Raw genomic sequence first — 24,760 nt, forward strand, 5'->3', positions numbered from 1 at the left:
TCATTACTAGCTTAGTAGCATAACTTCACACCTCTTATTTTCTTCAGATATCTAAACACCTTCTTTATTCTTTGCCAATCTTTTACGCTAACGTTTTGAGAGTAGTGGCTCAGCTTGCAGACCGCAAAGGATATGTCCGGTCTTGTATTGTTGGCTATATAAAGTAGATTGCCTTCAGCCTTTTGATAATTCTGATTACATCTATCGGCCTCCCATGAAATCCTCTTGTCCCCTACATCCAACGGAGCAACACATCCTTTGGCATTTTCTAAGTTATACTCATGTATTAGATTATCAATGTATATGCTTAGATCAACATACACCACATCTTTGATTACAGTCATAGACATCGATAAAAAACTCTTAATTTCCCCAAGATCCTTGAAGTCCAGATAGTGACACAATTCTGACTTAAACCACTCCAAAACTTCAACAATACCGATAGCTATCATATCGTCAACATACACTCCAAATAGCATATTTTTACCGAAGTACACACATGGTTCACAAACAGATCTTTTAAGAACAACCGACTTCAAGACACCATCAAAACAAATGTTCCAGTCCTTCGAACTTTGGTGTAAACCATACATGCTTTTCTTTAATTTGTAGACATAGTTGGGTTTTCTTTCAAAACCACTTGGTTGTTCCACAAACACTTCCTCCTAAATGTTACTCTTTAGAAATGCTGCATCTACATCATAATGTTGAATATTCCAACCTTTGACACCGCAAGAGCAATCAAGATTCTAACAGTCTGACGCCTCAAAAAAAAAAAAATTTTTTTTTTGCTAGTTGCTTTACGTTGCACCGACACAGATAGGTCTTATTGCGACGATGGGACAGGACAGGGCTAGGACTGGGAAGGAAGCGGCCGTGGCCTTAATTAAGGTACAGCTGCAGCATTTGCCCGGTGTGAAAATGGGAAACCACGGAAAACCATCTTCAGGGCTGCCGACAGTAGGGTTCGAACCCACTATCTCCCGAATACTGGATACCGGCCACACTTCAGCGACTGCAGCTATCGAGCTCGGTGACGCCTCAAAACAGGACTAAAAATATCATTATAATCAACACCTTCTACCTGCTTATAACCTAAAGCTACAAGCCTAGCCTTGTAAATGTTCTCATTACAATCAAGTCCTCCTGTGATTCTGAATACCCATTTTGTCCCAATAATATTCTTTCCTTTTGGTCTCTCTAACAATTCCCAACACTCATTTTCCTCAAAATTACTTAGCTCCTTCTCCATTGCTGATTTCGATTTTTCACATTTAGGACCAGTCAAAGCTTCCATGGCACTCTTAGTTACAGCAGACACAACATGCAAATTACATCCAATGCAATCCATACACTCTCGTCTGTTTCTGTTTCTCTGTGACCTACGTAGTTCAGGAATTATGGGTTCTTCCAGCACTTCAGCATTGATGTTATTCACACTAATTTCAGGACCTCTATCTGGCTCATCTATTACTTGCTCATCAATTCTGCGCACCAAGTCAGATTCATTATCAGAGTAAAACAAACTTAAATCTACGACCAATGGTTTCTCACAAGACTAAACAGGCACACAGTAGCAGGTCCTTCCTTAGTTTTCATGGGAAACACTCTCTCCTCAAATACTACATTTCTGGACAAAACAACACGCTTGTTCTTCAAGTCCCACAGCCTATAACTTCTTCTATTATCAGGATAGCCCAAAACGACACATTCCTTTGCTCTATACTCTAATTTCTCAGCTTTGTTATGTTCCTCATACGCCCAGGCACGACATCCAAATACTCTCATTCAACAAATTTCCTCAACAGACAATTTTTTGTTAAACCACAACTCATAGGGTACATTGTTTTCAATAGCAAATGCCTTACACATATTCTTAATGTAACAGGCAGTATAGAGTGCCTCGCTCCAAAAATTCAAAGGCATACCTGCATTCAATAACATGCACCGAACTAAAGTCAGAAGCTGTTGATTCAGCATCTCTGCCACTCCCATTTGCTGGTGTTCCCCTGGTAAAGACAGCCTGTGAACAATACCATTGTCAACAAAGAACTGTTTCAAGTCATTATTACAATATTCTCCTCCCCCATCCATTTGAACATTTTTCAGTTTTTATCTTGAATATTCTCAGCCCTTTTCTTGAATGTAATTTTTTTTTTCACAAGCCTCATTTTTGTGCTTTAACACACTCACTTCACTGTGTCTGGAATAGTCAAGGTTAGGAAATATTTCTCCCCTCCCAAGATTTCAGGCTTCACATAATGAACATCAGAGTAAACAAGATCCAAGGGAGCTGGTGATTTCACTAGTCTATCTGGGAAAGGAGCCCTTTTACCTTTGCCTTTCATGCCACTTCACACTTCTCACTACCTTTTTGCTTGTCAATCAAATCAAGGTCAGGCAAATTTTCAGCATGCCCAAAACGGTCATGCCATATTTCTCTTGTTACCATCTTGCAAGCAACTGCTCACACAGATGCCTGTTCACCATCACTATCTTGACAGTCAGATTTCTCTAGTTCATACCAATCACATTTGATGGCATACATGTCATCTTCTTCTCTTGCATAGGCACTGAACAATTCTTCATCCCCATTCCCTTTGTCGTAAGCAGTCAGCTTTCCACTGTCTATCTCAAAACGCACATTAGTTTTCTTAAGTTGCCTCACCGACAAAATATTATCAGATGCATCTGGAACCCACAGCACTTTGGTTAGTTTCAAAGTCCATCCACCACACTGATCACTTATTTTCAGCACTATGGACCCACTGCCTTTCACATCACATACGAGACTTTTCTTTCCCACATGCACTGAACTGACACATTCCTTGCAAAGTTGTTCAACAACTCACGGTGAGGTGTAATGTGGAGGTCACAACCATTGTCCACAATCCAAGTATTTGCATCACATGACTTTTCGTCCTGTTTACATTCTTTGTCCTTAGGTCATCAAATGCACGGCATATTTCACTCTCACAGTGCTATTTCCAATCTTCTTTTCTTCTGTCACCAGTTCTTTCTTCTTTTCATAAGTGGCAACTTTATTCTTTAATTCTCTCTGAGACTTCTTGTTATCACGGGCATTCCCGTCTGAGCCCCTATTGTCATTTGTACTAGCCTCAGAGTTTCCACACTTAAACGAATGATGTCCCTCCTTGTCACAAGTGTAACAAATTACATTTCCTCTTGACTGGGCTTCTCTTACTTTCGGATACACTCTTGCAAATACCCAAGTTGACCACAACAGTAACGGGATCTATCAGAAGAGCTGAATTTTTCATCAGAAAAATTGTGTTTCTTCTCAAAAACATGGATTTTCCTTTGTTCTTCATAACATAGCTTCTCAATTCTTGATTTTTCTTCTTAAGTTCATCCTTCTCTCTCTCTCTAGTCTATCTTCTTCCTGCAGCAATTTATTCTTCACATTTTCTGACAATAGTTTTTCTTCATATAACTCCAGCACATGGGCAATGTGTTTGTAATTTTCTTGCTTCAAACCTCTCAGCATGTAGGCTGCCAGATCTTGATCACTGATGTTGGATCCATGATTTCTCAGTTTTTCCACTAATTGCTCAACCCGATTCAGATATTCCAAAACAGCTTCATCATGTTTCTTGAGTCAGCTTGCCAATTCATCCATGGTACTCACAAACTGAAAGGGAGAGATCTTGAAATGGATTGCCATAAGTCTGTTCCAGGCATGCTTTGCTCGTTCATGTCTGGTTACATCATTCAAGTAACAGTCCTCTACCAACTACGTCAAGTTACTGAGTGCAGTGGCGTTTAGGTCCTCTTCATCTGTAGTTAAATCTTCATCATCATCGTAACCGGGATCGATGGCAGCCCAGCATTTCTTTCTTGTTAGGAAAGCCTTCACTCGCTTGCACCAAACCACATAGTTTTTCGGCCCAAGTCTCTTAATCTTCGGCGTATCCGCAACTGATGCCATTTTTACTCACGACTTACTGGTGCACTGAGCCCATAACCTATCAGAAATAAATTGGGGCACAACTCTCAATAATTGATTGTCTGTTAGGTCATCAGCCCAGAGGCTGGTTGGATCCTCAAATAGCATCACCAAAGGCTATGCAGTTATAGGGAAACCACAAAAACCAATGGCAGTACCAAAATGAGGCGTACTAGGCAAGATGAGGAGTGAGGTAGTTTGCCATTGCTTTCCTCACTGGGCCAGACAGTGCTATTGTAGCACAACTAACCCTATGAGCAACACCTTTCATGACACTCAGACACACTGGTTGTGCTCTGAATGTCATTAATCAACAACACCCATACCCCAGCAGCTTCCATATTGTCACAGCCATGGATGAGACTGGGACTTCAGTGGAAGCTACACTTTGCTCTAGCCTGTGCCAAGAGATGGATGCAAAGCAAAAGTACTGTGACCATCAAGAAATGACAGCAGGCAGAATAATTGATTATAAAAGTTTATTAAAAACTTTCTGTCTCAACTCAACTCTACACTCAACAACACACTGCACTATCACTCGATACAAAAAGACAAAAGAATCATAGTAAGAGTAATGATAAATTTAGCGCAGTTCTGGAAGGTTGGAGACACAATCTTTGGATAAAACAATATGAATAATTTAAAAAAAACACTACCATAGATATGAAAAATACTACAGACACTACGAACTATTTTTTTCATCATGTCAAATTTTTAACGACACTAAGTACAGATGAAAAATTATTAATTCCAATAGAAAGGGGTACAAAATCCAAGTCAGCAGCCCCTCACATGGTACTTATTGCTAGGAAAGTAGAACCATGTTATTTGTCATGTTACGGTACTAATTAAGACTAGTGTAGACTCGCGGTATTCCACACATTATGGTAATACTCACAGGTAATGAATTCGGACATGTATTACAGACCTATGGTGTTTCGCACAATGCGGCGCCATTGACAGACAACCCAAACCTATGGTGATCATCACATAAGTGCACTAACCACAGAGATTCGTACTATCCCGTGATGTTCCTCATATAGTGGGTACTAATCATAGGCAAGCCAGAACCATCGGTTCCCTCATCCCATGGTGTCGCTCATATAGTGCTACTAATCACAGGTACTGTAAAAGCCGTCACACTCTCGTTTGCTACTAATTACAAACCTATTTGGTACCCAACATCGTGGTACTATGCGCAAGTAAAAGCGACCCATGGTGTTCCTTGCATGGTGGTACTAATCACAAGTAGTTTCATGGTTCTAATTTGATCATCCCTTGGTTGCCCCTTTTAGTTGCCTCTTACAACAGACAGGGGATACCTTGGGTGAATTCTTCGTCTACGTCCGCCACCCACAAGGGGTAAACTTACTTCCAACTACTTTCCAAACTTTCCAGCTTTCACAAACCTCACCATTAAATCCATCAACAATCCATTCATGTATCTGGCCACTTTATGTATGGAAGAAGATTCCATTTGATACATGATAACTACTTTGTGCAAACAGAAATAAGTAAAGTTTAGTGACATTTTCCACTGCTGCTTTCACTACAAGAAATTTCTTATTGCTGGTTTCTTCTGACTTGACATCTTCACCAACATGAAACAACAATTTCAATGGCTCCCACTGTTCTAATACCCTGTTTATTAAATCAGTATGAGAGAACTACCTTGTGCTGACATGTTTCAAGTTTTTGTGACTTTTGAGCTCAGGTCCACTTATTTCCTGATACATCTCCAATAATATTATTTTTTAAGATTCTTTCAAGAAAGAAATATGCGTCTACTAACTTGTCTCCATGTGCCCTTGCTTCCAAAGATTTAGTAGCCTTCTGGGCAGCTAAATGAAGGAGATGACAGACAGAGTCTCTTATAACAATTGAAGGATTCTGCTGTTTCCAAAATGCTGACTCTCCCTTACATTTACCTACCATCGTATGATAACACAGCTTCCCATTTCAGCAACTTGACCTTAGTTTCTCTATCCAGTACCAGAAATATGCTTTCCCCAGTGTTATCATATTCCTCCAAAGCAAGCAGTGGAGTAATAATCTGTTCTTTCTTCCTCACAAAAATAAGTAAACACTAATGCAGTCACTGTTATCATTACTACCATTAGTAAACAATGAGTAAGTTGCATTTTGAAGACTGTTGACTATTTCAGATACTGCTGACTCAGATATGCTTCTCACTATTGCAGTTGTCTTGGTTCTGCCACTGCCATACTTTGTGGCAATTTCTGAATTGGGAAACAAGGCTTTAAACAATGGTCTAGATTGGTATGCTGCAGATAGGGGAAGGTTATGTTCAACCAAAAAAACATGTGAAATAACATTCAGCCTGTATAACACTATGATTGTCACATTTTATAGTTTTAAAAATTGAGAGCGTCTCACATCGCCCTTTGATGTGCACATACTCCTAATGTTTTTTCGGATTTCACACAGTGACAGCAGTCATCGTGTCCTCCGTTTTTAACTGAAAAATCACATTTGCATGTTTCACAAAAGAATTAACAAATTTGACTACTTTTGTCCTATATTGGTCCATATTGACTGTGACAATCAAATAACAAGGGGTTATTAGTGGGTCCACCATGTTCACTAAAATATAGTTAAACTACACTTTTTTCTTTTTCAAGTTGGTTTACATCGCACCGACACAGATACGTCTTAAGGTGATGATGGAACAGCAAAGGCCTAGGAATGGGAAGGAAGCGGCTGTGTTCTTAATTAATGTGTGTGAAAATGGGAAACCACAGAAAACCATCTTCAGGGCTGCCGACAGTGTGGTTCGAACCCACAATCTACCGAATACTGGATCCTGGCTGCACTTAAGCAACTGCAGTTATCAAGCTCAGTTTTTCATTTTTTATTATTCCTACTTGTTTTGAGATATGTAGGCTATACCATTTTCTACATCAGCGATATAAAAAAACCTGTAAAACATCCTTACTTTCTAGGACCCATGACAAAAATTACAATTACTGAAAATGTGTTGTTATAAATCTAAAAAATCTTAGTGCTAAAATATATTCTTCCCAATGAAGATGAGTGCATATCTGGCCGCAGAGAGACACATATATCATGCTGCCATGCTACAATAAACAAGAAGAACATTACCCACCTGGCAGACACACACACATCGAATGTTACAAAGGAACTTCTGGATGCACACTGATTTTTATTTCTAGCCAACATTATCACAAGACGAAGTAGCACCATTATACATCTTTAAGCTTGGTAAAGTGGCAGCACACACAAGAAATGAATTTCATAATAGTATAAGACACTGGCGGCTTTAACACATGCACGGAAATTTGTGTAAAAGTTTGTAAGTTGGTCTATAAGATATTTATTGACATTAAGCATTCACTGCTACATATCTTGTTTCAAAATCTTCAGATTTTCCACCACATCATATTGCTGCATTACACAAACTTTGAAGATTGTTCTTTCAAACATTAATTTCAAGAACAGCCATATAATCATTTAAGGAATTATATGCTGAAATATCATCATTGAGAAGAATATATTTTAGCGCTAAGTTTTTAGATTTGTAACAATACATGTTCAACAATTTTAATACCTGTCTTGAGTCCTAGAAAGTAAAGATGTTTTTACAGTTATTTTTGTATCACTGATGAAGGGAATAGTATCCATTTTTCAAAATGTACGAATGATTAATAATGTTGAATAACTATATTTTAGTGAAAGCAATAAATATGGACAGGGGAGCACCCTGTTATTTTATTTAATACAGAAATAGGTTTACACTACATGACATCGGCATTACTTTTTTAACAGTTGGTGTTTTGTAACAAAAAACAGGCAACTCGTTACTAAACCAGAGGTAATAGAACAAGAACTGAACATATATACAGGGAAAACATTCGGCAAAGGTGTTACACTCACACTGAAAGGTTGTAAACAAATGTTGCCATTTTTGTAAATAAAAAATAATAATTAAAAAATAACAAACTATCTTTTAATAGTGTGTCTCATATGCGGCGTACCCTACATCATAAAATTTTCATATTAATGGGGAAAATGGAAAATTTGAAAACAGCCCTTCAAATTACATTCCTCATCCATAATACAGTTACCTGCAACAGCACGCTGATGTGACAGAATTACCTATTTAAGATTATACTGGTATTCACTATTAAGTCATAAATAAAAGAAAAGTTCCACCTAATCAATACTATTTTACTGTCACATGTAGGACCGGTTTCGACCTCTCAAAAGGTCATCCTCAGCTACACTAGAATTGCATTTACATATTATGCCTCAAGAATCTAATATGAGTTTGTCTTTTCTTTAGTGTGATGAGTATGTCGGAGTATTTTTAAACATAGGCATTTGCCTAGTCAGTTTAATTGATCTCTAATCTTATGAATATTTAGTCCTGTATGAAATGAACTTAGTTGAACAATTGGAAATAATCAGTATTATAGTCGTTTTAACAATTTACACTAAATGTAGAAATATACATGTTGATAGTTCAATAAAACAAATGACTAGCCAAAATAAAACAGTAGTAAATATAATTTAACACGCTTGACTGCACTGTTGATTGTCTAATGCGGCAGGTAATAGTGGTTCTTGTGTTGTACAGTTCGTGTTATATTAGAATAATAAGAAGTTAGCACATAAACAAACACTTAAACACATTAAAACAATAAAAGTCACAATAAAAATTAGTGAACATGGTTTAACTTAATTGCACAGTTGACTGTCTAAAGCTGCAGATAATAGTAGTTCTTGCGTTGTTGCAGTGCGTATTATGTTAGAATTATGTGAAAAAGCTCATAAGCAAAACTCTTAAACACATTAAAACATTAAAATCACTGTAATGTGCGTTGGATGTAAACTTCAGTTGACAGTCAAAATTAACAAGAGACAGACACCTTCTATGTTGTTTGCAAGTTTTAAGCTTAAAATATTGTAATCATTGCCAATATGTATGAATATTACTCAACCACTTTCCAATTTAGTATTTTGTAACCTTTAATAATTTGTTTGTTTGATGTTGATTAATGTTCTAGAAATTTGATCACTTTTTGAATCCAAGGTCGTTAATGGCGGCTCTTTCCTTTCTTACGATGGTGAATATCTGCAAGTCGAAATGATTGAATTAGAAATTCTCATTGAAATAAAAGTTGTATACTAGTGTGAGTTCTATGAAAATTTACTTACTGCTGTGGGGTGGTTGAGATGTTTGCTGTTTGGCTGCCTGTCGCGTATTGTACCTTGTACTTCTGATAATGTTGTCGGCTGTTGTGGAGGGGTCGGAGGGGTGTGTGGGGGAAGCCTTGTTGTGTGTATGGGCAGGGCCGGGCGTGTCCGCTGTTTTAGTTTATTATAACCATCACCACTTTTAACCAGAGATATTTTAACGCAACATACTGCAATATATTTTACTTCCATTTTTTCATTAAATATCCGGATGCTCTAACGTAACATCTTTGTAATTTTGTCTAATGACTGTAAATTTGTGTGCTAGCTGATGATGGCCAAGATGGGCCAAAACCGGTACTAGTGCAATAATTCATTCACAATGAATGTATTGATCGGTGGAACATTTTTCTTGTCTATTACGATACAGACCCCTATCTGATCTCTACATGTATATGATTAGTGAGAAATTTCGAACAGTGGACAGTATGCAGGTTCAGGGTATAGAAAGAGAATGGGTGGCATACAGGGATGTTGTAGTAGAAACAGCAAGGGTATGCCTAGGAATGACTGTGTGTAAAGATGGGAAAAAGTGAACATCTTGGTGGAATGATGAAGTGAGAGCACCTTGTAAACCTAAAAAGAAGGCTTATCAGAAATGACTCCAAACAAGGGCCGATGATGACAGGGAATTGTACGTAGATGAAAGAAACAGTGTGAAACAAATAGTTGTTGAATCCAAAAAGAAGAGGTGGGAAGATTTTGGTAATAACCTGGAAAGGCCAGGTCAAGCAGCAGTGAAACCTATCTGGAGAGTAATAAAGAATCTTAGGAAGGGAGGGAAAAAGGATATGAACAGTGTTTCGGGTAATTCAGGTGAACTCATAATAGATCCCAGGGAAACATTGGACAGGTGGATGGGATATTTTGAAAATCTTTTCAATGTAAAAGGAAATATTCATGGTGGTGTCGCGAACAACCAAGCTTATGGGGACGAAGAAAATTATGTTGGTGAAATTACGCTTGAGAAAGTGGGAAGGATGGTAAATAAACTCCATTGTCATAAAGCAGCAGGAATAGATGAAATTAGACCTGAAATGGTGAAGTATAGTGGGTAGGCAGAGATAAAATGGCTTCATAGAGTTGCAAGATTAACATGGAGTGTTGGTAGTAAGGTACCTTCAGACTGGACAAAAGCAGTAATTACCACCTATAAGCAAGGGAACAGGAAAGATTGCAACAACTATCGAGGTATCTCATTGATTAGTATATCAGACAAAGTATTCACCGGCATCTTGGAAGGGAGGGTGTGATCATTGGTTGAGAGGAAGTTGGATGAAAACCAGTGTGGTTTCAGACCACAGAGGGGCTGTCAGGATCAGATTTTTAGTACGCGCTAGGTCACTGAAAAATGTTACGAGAGGAATAGACAGTTGTGTTTATGTTTCGTAGATCTAGAGAAAGCACATGCCAGGGTACCGAGGGAAATCAATCAAAGGCATTTATGTTGACAACTGGGCTGCAGTGAGAATTGACGGTAGAATGAGTTCGTGGTTCAGGGTACTTACAGGGGTTAGACAAAGCTGTAATCTTTCACCTTTGTTGTTCGTAGTTTACATGGATCATCTGCTCAAAGACGACTTTGTCTTAATGGCACATTGTGCCGAAAGCCTGCAGTCTAATATCTTGGAACTTAATAATAGGTGCAATGAGTATGGTATGAAAATTAACCTCTTGAAGACTAAACTGATGTCAGTAGGTAACATATTAAACAAAACCGAATGTCAAATTGGTGATACAAAGCTAGAACAGGTAGATAATTTCAAGTATTTAGGTTGTGTGTTCTCCCAGGGTGGTAATAAAGTAAGTGAGATTAAGAAAGAAGTCAGCTCCCGGACGAAAACTAACTTTATATCGGTCTGTCTTCAGACCAACTTTGCTTTACGGGAGCGAAAGCTGGGTGGACTCAGGATATCTTATTCATAAGGTAGAAGTAACAGACATGAAAGTAGCGAGAATGATTGCTGGTACAAACAGGTGGGACCACAATCAGGATCTGTGAATAAATCTGACAAATTTGGTAAACCCGTTATTTACAGACTACAGTGCCAGTCTTGTTTAGCAAGTTACATCGGACCAACCGGGAGAAGCTTTACCACTAGGTACATCAAACAAATTAATGCAATCAAACATAACAGGTATTCTGCCATGGGAATACACATGCACAAATCCAACCACAATTTTTCAAATATAGACAAGGACTTACAAATCATTGAAATTATGAAAAAGGGACCTCTGCTCAATAACAGAAATATTTCATTTATCTTTTTTGTTTCAACGAGTCAATTTTAGTCATAATCTGAAAGATTCTATCGAGAAAACAAGCACATTTTACAAGGTCATCCCCCCCTTATTCTCAAGATGTATCTACGGAGAGCAGCACATCAACGGATCACTCCCCCACTCTCTCGCATCCCCTCCACACCACAGCCAATCCAAAACAAGTCACAGCCTTAAAGTCAGCAATAAACTCAACGCAGACACGGGTGAGCAGTGCACCTCCAGCTTTCCTAGCGGCAGAGTAATGAGAGCGAGAAGTAAGAGAGTAAGAACTATCAAACCATTCTCCAATAATTAAAAGTCCAAATACACACATTAGCTCTCATTTCTTCGTTTTCTTCTTTTTCCAAGATATCCACTTTTGCAACTACTGAGCCATACAACCAAGGCCGTACCGTCATTTAACTTTTTACCATCAACAACATCAACAGTGACATTTTCAAATTACAGCAACTGGTACAAAACAACAAAGGATGTTCCTCGAACTCCTAGGCAAATTGCCTTAACATCTGCACTTTCACAAGATCGTCAATTTTGTCACACTTTTATTTTTCATTGACAATTCGACTACAAAGAAATGAACATTTTTTAACATATGTTTTTATATCTACAGCAACAACATAAGAACTTTAGAACGTTCCTCAACTTCAAGCTTTTACATATTATTTTAAAACTCTGCTCAACATTGTGCAAACAAACTCCAATTATTTGTGACCTGGACCCTAGGAAGTTCTTTAAATTTTAAGCGTTTTTATGACATATAACCCATGTCAACCATTTTAAATGTGCTTTAAGGAAGATTTCATGTTGAATGTGTGTTAATACCTTTTCTTTTTTTTTTTTTTTAATTTGCTTTGAACTGACGATTCCAAGGGAATCGGTTGCCTACCTCATAATACTGCTGTAGAAAAGCCAATGCTGATGCTAAGTGCTTCAGCTTGTGCTTCTCTGTCAGCTGCTTCAGCACTAATCTTGCACACAACTTTCAAAATCCAAGTCTCAGGGTGATGATTTCAAGCACCAGAGTGCGGGAGATGTGTGGAAACTGACAAGCAAGTTCCAAAATTTTGAGGCACCAGTTCTGCAGAACTGCTTGCCACATACCTTCTATCATTTCATGTGTAACCAGGGATGGATGGTCCCCACGGTCTTCGCCAGGCACATTTTTTTGACCTCCTTTGAATTTTCCACACCATCTTCTAACCATACTGTCACTAATAACATCAAGTTCATACACTTCACAGAAATCCCAGTGAATCTCATCTGCCAATGGTTTCTTAGCAAGGAGAAACCTGATTACCAGGTGTACCTCGCAATCAGTGGGAGACTGCATGAGAAAGGCCATGTTTACCTTCACATAGCTCTCATCACAACTGCACTCACAGAACTGCAATCATGTCAAACTCTTGCAACATGTTCCTTGCAAGCTTTTACCATGCAGATCACCAATGCTGCCTTGCAGCTCTTTCAGAACTTATTTCCTGGATGGACTTCATAGTTTCATTTATAGTGGGGATTTACTGAGATACAAAGAGTAGCTACGTTAAAGAAATTGGTTCCATAACCTTATTTACAATTTGGCCCCAACTGATAAAAATATCTGCCCAAATGGAATTAGGATTGAGAAAGATACTTAGTGAGTTAAATTGGGTTCTATTAATGCATATGCCTGGAGCAACCATAATTTGTTTTTTTCAATCACCAGGATAGTCAAAGAAGTTAATTTTGGCCAGGATCAAAACACTGAACTTTGGCTTCATAGTTGATAGTCCATGTCTAAAGAAGACATCTGAGGTGGCACAAGAAACTATGAACTCCATTACTATGAAAGCATCTAAATTTACTAGCAAACTTCATGACTATAGAAGAACTGGAATAAGCTTTAACCCCAAATATTTAGAATAAATAACAGAATGAAAATTGTACTATTGTCGCGGCCACCAAATTAGGCGGGTGAGGAAAACTGCGCTGTCGTCAGATATGGGAACGGCGAAGCGACAGACGGTCGAGATAATACCAATTTAAATGGTCCGTTATTGGACATCTATATCAGACGGTCGAGAGTCGCTTACCTCCGAGCGCGGACTGGCAACGCTGATCGTGCAGTGCTGTCTAGCTGAAGCCCATCCGCTCCAGGCCACCTTACCCCAGTCATTCCCTGTCATGCAGCTGTTGAGCTCGCACCGTAAGTGCAGTTAAAAGATGGATAGTGAATGTGTTCAGCCTGCTGTTTCTTCGGGTCTTTTATCAGAAGAGGATGATGTAAGTGCAAGAAACGAACAAGAAACTCCTCTGGAACGTCGTTGGTGGGAAGGGCTTAAGAAGAAGGATTTAGCCAACCAGACAAAATCCATAATTGTGAATGTATTGCAATACGTGCACAAGTTGGCCGACTCAAATATTTTGCAGACTGTGAAATTCAAGAAAAGCCAAGAATTGACTGCAACAATGTGTAATCTTAGCCTTCATTCGGTCCAGAGATGTGTTAATGAAGCGAAATATTCACCCAACCAAAAAATACTTTCATCTCCAACGAAAAACTACGTAAGGGAGAAAAGGCTTAGTGTGCTTAGTGTGCTTAGTGATTTTCACTGCGATGTAGGCTAGGCAAACTGTGCTCGAATTTTACGACCAAGGGGAATTTCCTACAGTGGAAAAAGTGCGTAAACAGCTAAGAGAGAAGATTCGATATAGTAGAAGTGTACGTTCAGTGCGACGAGTGCTGCACAACTTAGGCTTCAAATACAAGAAGGCAAACGATGGAAGAAAATTTCTGCTAGAAAGACAGGATATTGTCATAGGTCGTGCACGATTTTTGAGAAAAATGCATGAGCTGAAACATGAACAATACCCGAGACAACGTATTTATTTAGACGAGAGTTGGGTTAATCAGTCGCACAGAAAAAAATTTATTTGGCAACAGTCAGATAAGAGCGGTGGATTGAACGTGGCCACTGGGAAAGGTGGAAGACTGATTGTTTGCCACGCAGGTGGTATTAAAGATTTTATACCCCAGTGTAAGTGGGTGTTCCTATCAAAGAATAATAGCCCGGACTACCACTCAGAAATGTACCAGGCATCTTTTAAAAAGTGGTTTGTAGAAGACCTGCTATTAATACAATATGGACTAGTCCCGAGAAAACTTGTGTTTGCCTGGCCGAGCGCTGCGGACCGGTCCCGAATTATCTCGTGTCAGCAGCAGACTGAAGTTTAGTGCTATCTTTTGAGATATACAAGTACTATTTGGAAGTCAAGGGTGATAGAACTTTGTTATATGTGGTTCTACACAATCGATTGTCGCATTTCTTTTCAATTATTCTTCATATCATAGCTTTTCTTTGCATTTCCTGACAACATGTTTACAAAATTTAAAGAGCCATGCAGTCTGCAAGATGGCGGCACCCATGGATCACACGTGTTTAGCGAGGGATGAAATTATTCATGAATTATGTGCTGATACAAGCTCCGAATGTCCAAGGAATGCTGAATATTTAGAGTTCAATGATGAAATATCTTCTAACAAAAATGTTTTGAATGATGAGGATATAGCCTTATTTTCAAGGTGTGGAACTCACGTGGTGCAAAACGAGTCTGATAATTGTATTACGGGCTTAAATATTCTAAATATTGTAAACAATGTAGTGTTTTATGACAGCTTGGTTATGGACAATGGTGAAACTTGGCTGGAAGATTTTGAAGGTGCTCCTGGTATAAAGGTATGGCCTAATGAACATGGAAACATAGGACAAGTAGCAGGACTTTTTTCAGTATATAGCTTAGCAGACAAACTTATACTATGAGCAGAATTCACATTCTCATAATGTATCCCCTAAAACTTGTAGAAGACTAATGTCACTAGCAGGGAAATATAAAAAAATTCGCTTTGTATATATTGATTGGGCAAGTGAAGAAATCGTGTCTGAAAGATTACTGGCCAAACAATCCCCTTATAGAAACCCCATATTTCCGAAAACTATGAGCCAAAATAGATTTCAACAAATACCTACCTACCTGCATTTCAACAACTATTCAGGAAGGCCTCCAGAAAAAACAGAGTGGTCTTTCAAAGGCTAGCAAAGTTCTGACAGTTTATTTGAATGCATTCACTCCAGTTTGGAGGTAGTTAGAAAGTGGCCGGGAACAGGGCTGTGCATGGGATGAAGGGCACCCGGTCTGCAATGTGTTAAGTTTGGAGGAAGCGTCTATAATAGTTACAGACAATGCTCCATATCATTCAGCTTTACTTGAAAAAGTACCCAATACAAGCTGGGAGAAGAAAGAAACTCAAGAGTGGTTGCTGAAGAGAAACATACCTTTTAGTGAACAAGAAACTCGAGCTGAACTTCTGAAAAAAGTTGCTCCCTTCAAAGTAGAAAAAAGTACGAGCTTGATCAATTAGCCTCTCTTGGGGCATTGAGGTAGTAAGGTTGCCACCCTACCACTGCCAATACAACAGAACTGAATTGATTTGGGCTCAAGTCAAGAGAGAAGTGGCAGAGAGGAACAAGACATTCAAAATAAAGGATGTAGAAAAATTCATGTCAGAAGCCATCGACCGTGTGACTGCTTCAGATTGGGAAAAGTGATTCAATCATGTGGAAAATCTTCAAACAGATGATCGGGCCAAGGAAATAGTAAGGGATGAAAGAATGGAGTCATTCATTATCAGTGTAAATGACGACTCGACTGATAGTGAGATGAGTGATGACAGTGACTAAGTCCGCCTCTGTAGCGTAACGGTTAGTGTTATTAGCTGCCGTCCTCGGGGGTCCGGGTTCGATTCCCGGTACTGCCAGAAATTTAAGAATGGCAGGAGGGATGGTATGTGGTTGAAATGACACATGCAGCTCACCTCCAATGGGGGTGTGCCTGAAAAGAGTCGCACCACCTCGGGATGAGGACACGAGTTTACTTTTTACAGTGACTAAGAAATCTTAGACTGCTTTGTAGCTAGAAACCGATTCTTAATTAATTGTAAATTAATGTAAACCTATTCTTTAAAGTAGTCCTTTTTCTATATTACTCAGTACAATATACAGTATTCAAATATTTAAAGTTATAATGTAATAAAACTGTTACAAATTAATATGTAATCTGAAAGTATTTACGGCGCCCTGCAGCCTGTGCTGCCGCGCGTACCCCAAACTGCCTCAGCTAGCGACATTTACATGATCGCTTTCCAGGCCATTTTCCAGGAAAACTACAAGACTCACGAAATATGTTTCAGATAAAAATATAAATAAAGGAATTTTTTACCTTTTTCCGCAAACAAAATTTTATTGGCTGTAGAAATAAAATTTTGGCCGCTTACTGAAATTTTCAATACATGATTCTACGGATTTAAATTTACTTGTTCAAGATTTTATTTTTAATAATTGAATCGGTTATTGGAAAAAGGAAGAATGTCCAAGCAAACCTGTTTTGAGAAAACTGGAAAAAACTGAATAGCATTCATATTATTCGTCCTGGAGTTTTGTGATACATTGCAAAGTTGTAAAGCTATGCAGCAAGGAACATTATGAAAGTCAGACAGAGGGCATTTTCACAACTGATTAAAAGTAATTTGAGGTAGAAAGCCTTAGACATTCTTCCTTTTTCCAACAATTCAAATTTTCGAAGGTACTGAAAACTATCTTAAGAGAAACACTTGTTTGTCACCATAACAAATTAGTTTATTGCATATAAATCCACAACAGATACAAGGAATACTTCTTAGCTCGGCACATACCACTCAACATTGCAATTCCTTACATGAAAACATTTTGTTTTCACTGTCCTAATCAATTTGTACATCAGACTGATCATCACTTCTAGTCAACCACTGAACAATATTATTGTAAAATCCCTGATACTCTGAAGGAATGTACTTGTTGATTTTCTGAACATCTCCGATTTTCTTACGATTGAGAGGAACTACTTCTTTGTATGCTTTGTCCTGAGGACCTGTCGGTATTTCTAGTCCCTTAAGAAGCCTGAAAGATCTGAAGTTTAGTCCATCAATAAACTCCAATGCACGTATGTAGCCTGGTAGCTGTGATTTATAAATTAAATGTCTATAGCTTGCAAGCGAGAACTTAACTTTCATTTGGCTGTCCAAGGAAGTATAACTTCTCTTAAAATATGATGGCCACCACTGCTTAAATTCAACTATATCTTCATATTCCATGACTTTGGCTTGAAATGTATGAGGCTTCTTTCTACAATTCACTATAATTTCAACATACTGTTCAACTGAATACACCCTGTCTCGTCTTCGTAACACTCTTTTGATGACAGAAAAATCCCTGTCACAAGGCAAGAAAGAGTGGCCTCGTATTGGAAAATAATGTTGAATTGTTTGAAATTTTCCAATCATGGTAAGATATATCAAAAATCGAACAACAGTGTTGTTCCTTTTTTGTCCAGCACAGGAATCACTAAAAAGGTGAAGTTCTCTAACTGTGTCAGGAAGTCTGCATAAATAATCACACAAAAAGGTGCACACCTCGTTTGGACCACGATTAGCTTGACCTTCATGGTAGCAATAAAAATGAGCTGTGTTATCCTTCAGGTTATGAATTCCAAATACAAATAGCCAGAGTTTTCTTAAATAAAACATTTCTTGGACAGGCAGACAAGGCAAAGGGACAATCTGCATGAACTCAAAAACTATCCCTAATACATCATCCCTTTCTGCACACAGTTTAGTGATTTCTTCTTGCTTTTATAAAACTTTGAAGCCCTATGCTTACGAATAAGTAACTCTGCAATTGCAACTTTTTTTGCGGTTTTGTTTAGAAAAGTAGATTTGATCTTGTTCCGAGTTCCTCGCAGGTGGAACACACGTCAACCTGTGGGCGTCCAAATTTATACTGGAAGTTTTTTTTTAAGTATTTCAAATATAATTCATATTTGATAATCAGATCAGGGTTCTCTTCACAAAAAAAATGCATGCATTTTTTTCACATTTAAGCCTGCGTCCAAGTAACAAACAATTTTTCCACTTTATTGTGACTGATGAGTTGGAAAAGATCTAATATGTTTATCTATCTTGAGAATAACATCTGGTTTTAGAGCATTTCCTCTACTGAGGTGTCGTCCCCTATTATCATTTGGAGCCTGACCATTAACGAGTAGTGTTGTTAAGCGAACAATAACCTTATCACTTATAGCATGTAAACTTGAATAAGCTTTGCGGCACACAGGCAACTTCTCAGAATCCTTCATAGCATAAAATTTAAATGTACCCTTTTTCACAAATCATGGTTCCTCTTTTCTACTTCTTCTTGCTACTGGTGTATACTCTATCAGTCCCATAAGGTACAAATCTCTTTCTCAGTTCTGCCATCATACAATGCAGAGATAATAGTCATTTGCTGCTCCTCCGTAATTCTGTCAAAACACTTCTTTGGGCAACTGCAAGAAACATATAACAGAAAGATATTAGGGAAACAAAGTTATTGCTCATATAAATTATATCCATATATCCATAATGAACAACATTATCACACATAAGGGTAAAAAGCTTTTAAAAATAACCGAGTTTCACAAATACCACCGAGTTATAGATACTGTTGAAATAACAAAACTAAACGGTACTTACCGACATTGAGGTCCAGTAGATTTTGGCGGTACAGTAACACCTTTCGAAGTAATGTATTGTAGGCCCAAGGACTTGGCCCTCTTGCATTTTTCTTTGCTATACGCAGCAGTATTTCTAATGCCTTTTCTTCTTGGTAGCACTTGATCGTCAAGAGACACACTTTCGCTCACTTTAACGCTATTCGTCACTATAATATTTCTAAACTTACTGTATATCACCAGCAATAAATTACAAATGGCAGAGAATAACTCATCCAACACAACAGAATAAGAACAATCTCTCCTCGTAAGATTGCGCTCCGCGTGACTCCCGTACAGTGGCACCATTCATGGCAGTGAGTGGAACAAAGACGAAAGTCCGAACAATCTTCCCTTTTCCACTCACCCGAAACTATGATGGCCCACAGTTCCCACCGTATTACATGGACATTAATCCTTTATCTACCAATTGACGCGCCCATGTATCGTGAGCAAATTTTATATCTCAGCTTAAATTTGAGAAAATTGGACATTCTTCCTTTTTCCAATCATCGATTCAATTATTTAAAGTGGTTTATATGGAAAATAGTTATACCACTGAAATCAGCAGTCTTTTCTGAAGCTTGTATTATAATTTGTTTTGAAACATTGTATGAAGTATCATCAGGAGCTTGAGAAAGAACAATTTGCATCGCACTCCGAAATGATGTGTTCAGTTAGCCATTTCTTTGCCAGTTGCTACATAACCTTGGCAACAGCGTAATTTCTCTGACCCGGCTAATTTGGTGGCCACAACAATAGTAAGTAATTTCTGACTTAGGACGATTATAGCTTCAATACAAAAATACAAACTTACCATTATTCGAAAATGATCTCCTATAGTTAGTCGGCCATCCCAATTGTGAGTTCGTTTCTTCAGGCCTTCCAGGAATCTACTGTGTAAGTCGTGAAGATCAGGAACTTTGTAGAATATTGTGTCAAATTCCTCTTGGGTGATGACAGGCTGAGAGGAGGTAAGTGTTGCTTTGATTGCCTTCATGTACTAGACAGAATCAACAAACATAACCATACAATGAAAAACTAATGATCATAAAGTGAGAGGAATAAACACACGGAAGGATATTAATTCAAAATATATTAACTGAAGTGATTCAGAAAGCTGTAAAATAGACTTCACAAAACATTCTGAAAAACAGTTTCTTAATAATAGAAAAAGCCAAGAACACTGTCATAACAATTTTGTTTTCACATCATAGCGAGTAAAAGAATAAGAGTGCACAGTTCCTTGGACTTATCATTGAAACAATGGTGCGGCAAGAGACTCCACTGCGGAGAATGGTGCTGTGATTGCCAACAACTCCAGCCACGCTTCAGTTTACTTGTTATTTATGTGGTATGTGTGCATTCTTGCTGATGATATTGAAATAAAAATACAGAATTCCACATTATATGTCTTAAGGAGTATAGTAAATCTAGTCTAAGTGAAAACTTTGTGCTCTCTCATGGGATGTCGGTCTGATTAAATTAAATATTGGTCAGGACTTTTTACATCGCCTAAAGGTAAGAATTACATGTAATAAATATCATTTTTGGTCCGTATTGATGATATTTGATTGGAATAATTAAATAGACCACCTAATCAATACAAAGTCTAGTCTTGGATGATTTACATAGATTTGTTAACTAATAATGGTACATGTTTCGCCTTGTATGAAGGCATCATCAGCCATTGTCTTAACCTTAGATTGAAAATAAGCGTCTAATTAACATGTAATAATGAAATGAATTTTAAAAATCTTTAAGAGATTTGAAGTAAAATAACATTAAAAATAACAATGTTGGTTTAAAAATATACAATGTGATGAGTTACAATGGTGGAAGTATTAACAAAATTAACATTAGGAGGCTGCTATAATAAGTACAACGGATAAAACAACAGACTGTTATACAACAAGTAGTAAGATTGCTATGAAAAAAAAAGTTGACTGTCTGGCGGTTACAATTAGACGATGGCGAAAAATCGTATATATTCAAAATAAAGAAGAGAGAATAAAAGTCAAAGGTTGGTCGAGAGATCCGAAGTTAATCATAATCTTGAAGATAAAAGACGAAAGTCAGAGGCATATGGTGAAGTTGTAGAACACATTGAGGATATGAAGTTGTAGAATAGAAGTTGAAGAACAGTTTTAAATTGGATCTCTATGGACCATCTCAAATTTGAAGCAATGCTCAAATGTTGCAAAAATGTGAGTTTGTTGAAATGTCCACTATTATATGCCTTTTCAACTAGAATGGTATGTATGGTAACCCTTTTGATATTTGTAGTGTATTGTAGTATATTATTAGAAATTAGCATGCTTATTTTATTATTATAAAATATTTGTGTAGTAGAAGTATCTCTCTAGAAACTCTCTTATTAGATCATGTTGGTGTAATAGGATAGGCTTAACCGCAGTTTAGAATTGTGTAATTCTTGTGTATTCCTTTCGATATTCAGTAATTAACAGAAGTTTTCATTATATATTAGGGTGTTGTAGGATAAAAATATAATACGACTAAGTAGTATTGTAGTGTAGTAGTATATTAATTACCTTATTGTCGTGTAATCCTTGTATACTAACCTAGAGAGTATTTCTTACCTTTCACTTTTTTTTTTTTGCACAGAATAAATTATTTCATCCTCTTCTTCATTATTCCATAAAGAATGGCTAGGGAATGTAAGTGTACGAACTGTGGGTGTGGCCAAGCATTAAAGAATATGAGGGAGGAGTTGGAGAATTTGAGGGACTTAATTAGGATTCTATCAGAGGACAGGAAGGAAGTTATGCCTCCCTCAAACAACGTACAGCATACGGTAGGTAAGAGGGATGGAGAGGAAAGGGAGGATATGTAGAAGACAGGTGGTCTAAGGTATAACGAGGAAGTACATTGCAGACTAAAGGCTCTATTCAGGAGCAGAATTCAAGACAGGGATTGATGACCTAGATGTTAGGCACCTCTGGACAAGAAGCATCAATTCAGGACAGGAGTTTGTGAGAAATTGGTATGAGTCACTGCAGGTAGAACAGAGGGAAGATGAAAAACAGGGAACGGTAACTGGGAAGTGTGGAAGTAGGAGAAAAGGAAAAGGTAGGAAAGGGAAATATAGAGTAGAGGATAGGAAAAGAAAGGTGGAACAGGTGCACTGGAAGGAGAACAGGGAGGAGGAAGTAGCTTCTGCAGCCATCAGGAAAGATAGGGTTGACCAGGAGGGGAGGGGATCAAATGAGGCTCTGGTCATGGGAGATTCCATTGTTAGACATGTGGGGAAAGTGTGTGGAGGAAAGGGAACCAGGGATGAGTGTTATCCAGGAATTAGGTTAAGGTAGATGTTGAGGAAAGTAGAAGAGGACGAGGGAAAGGAGAAGGTGGTAATGTTTCACGTTGGAACCAACAACATAAGGAAAGCAGGTATAAGTACCAACATAGTAGGGGATATGTGGGATCTGGTAAATGCAGGATGGGTGAAGTTTAAGAATGTGGACATTGTTATCAGTGGAATTCTGTTTAGGAGGCATACTGACTGGAAGATGATTGGGTATTTAAATGAGTTGATGGAGTGGGTATGTGGGAAACCGGGAGTGAGATTTCTAGATCCTAATGGGTGGGAAGGAGATAGGGATCTGCGCTCAGATGGCCTTTACTTAAACCACAGTGGTACATACAAGTTAAGAAATTTGTTTAGAAAGGTTATAGGGAGGTACCTTAAGGGAACCGGGTCGGTCTAGGGAGCGGTGGTAAGGGTTCAGGGATCTGGATGTCAAGTAGGGATGACATAACAATGTGAGTGTTGAACTGTAGAAGTACTGTAAAGAAAGGAATAGAATTAATTTTATATATATATATACTTACCAGATATTGTAATAACTTAGGAGTTGAATCATGGCTGAGAAATGATATAATGGATGCAGAAATTTTCCTCACGGAACTGGAGTGTTTATCACAGAAATAGGATAGGAATGATAGGAGGGTGGGTAATCATTCTGGTGAAAGAAGACTTTGTAAGGTATGAAAATGTTAAAAATGACAAACATAATTCAGGGCGGCTGACAGTGGGGTTCGAACCCACTATCTCCTGAATACTGGATACTGGCCCCACTTAAGCGACAGCAGCTATAGAGCTCATTGGGAAGCAATACATAAAGGAACGTAATTGTGGCAGGTGATCACAATTCATCAAATCTCAATTGGGAAGGTAATGGGAACGACACGAAAAATGACCAAAAAATGGCATATAAGTTAACCTGGGAAGGACAGCTGAATGAGAAAGTGATGGAAGCAACTAGACGGAAGAATATTCTGGATGTGATACTGGTAAAACCAGATGAGCTCTATAGAGAAACCGACGTAACAGGTGGTACTCTTCGTAGTAATAGCGATCACAAAGCTGCTTTTGTCGTAGATAAAAATAAATGTAATAGCAAGGAAGATCGTACTAGTAGGACTATTAGGCAGTAGCATGCATACCTGCCAACTTTTAGAACCCCAAAATAGGAACATTTTTTAATTCTTGGATTTCATCACATATCTTTCACCATGGTCTAGGTGAAAAAAGGTCAGGATAAAAGGCATACATATCTACAGTTACAATGCGAATTGACCATTAAATTTAAAATCTTAAGCTAAGAAAACAAAAATGGTTACAAGAAAATGTACCAAATCATTCTCATTTATGACACATACATTTCTCTTCATAAAATTAATCATTAATATATTTGTCACACCGATACACGCAACAAAATGCACAATACCGTATTTTCTCGCGTAATTAACGCACTGTTTGAGGAAAATACAGGCGAAAACTTTGGATGCGTAAATAACTGAAGGAATTCAGATATTAATAAATTATTTACAATTCATTTACATGTAAATGATACATCAAATGTAATATAAACAAAATTGGTTCAACTCATTTGAGGTTATCGTCATTTGGCGTAAAATTCCAGCGTGAGATTTTTTCTATAAAGTCAAATAGGGTACATCAGGTAAGTTAGACACGTGGGTTTGAAGTACCGACACTGGAAAATATTCTTCCCATCACGAGCTGACAATACGACCTGAACTGAAATAAACATGAACTAATAAAAGTACAATTCATGTAATGTCATAACAATGACATACCGGCATAAAAAGAAAACTATCCAACACAAGAAGAGCCGGGCATCGAAGGAGGGACCCTGCTACAGTACCCTAAACCGTTCGTATCCAATCTTGTACAAGTGACGTGTCCATCCACCCTTTTTCTTGAATACGAACGTGGATCACTCGCGAACATTTTGCTTTTGGCATTGTTTTTCGTTTTGGAGCAATGTAAGGTGCAAGCTTTCTGCCATCAGCTGTTACAGCAAGAATTGCAGTACATCGTTGTGTTTTGCTTCCGGTAGCGCGTACGATAACACTATGTTCCTTTCCTATCGATTGTTGGACTTTGTGGCATATGGAAACTGATTGGCGTCTGACCTGTGGTTCCTATAAGAGAGATCAAATATTCATTCACTTTACGCTTCTCAATCACAAAACGATGAAAATGGTTGAAATCATTCGTCATTTTTTGGCATAATGTTGTTTTTCATCGAAGAGAAAGTCCATTTCTCTCCATAGAATTAATCAAGCCTTGGCTAACCTTCAAATCCGAGACACTGATTCCATGTGCAGCGGCTATTTCTCATTCTTTAA

General features: G+C 38.0%; 1 protein-coding gene across 1 annotated transcript in view; it reads right to left on the reverse strand.

Moving 5' to 3' along the window:
* The window catches only part of RhoGAP1A (Rho GTPase activating protein at 1A), a 594,034-nt gene that overhangs the window by 352,384 nt on the left and 216,890 nt on the right, over positions 1-24,760 (reverse strand). Inside the window, exon 5 of the mRNA XM_067141809.2 lies at positions 19,902-20,087. Coding sequence (XP_066997910.2) covers positions 19,902-20,087 — 186 coding nt within the window. The remainder of the gene's footprint in view (positions 1-19,901; positions 20,088-24,760) is intronic.

This window comes from Anabrus simplex, chromosome 2 (genome assembly GCF_040414725.1).
Source record: "Anabrus simplex isolate iqAnaSimp1 chromosome 2, ASM4041472v1, whole genome shotgun sequence".
Lineage (NCBI taxonomy): Eukaryota > Metazoa > Arthropoda > Insecta > Orthoptera > Tettigoniidae > Anabrus > Anabrus simplex.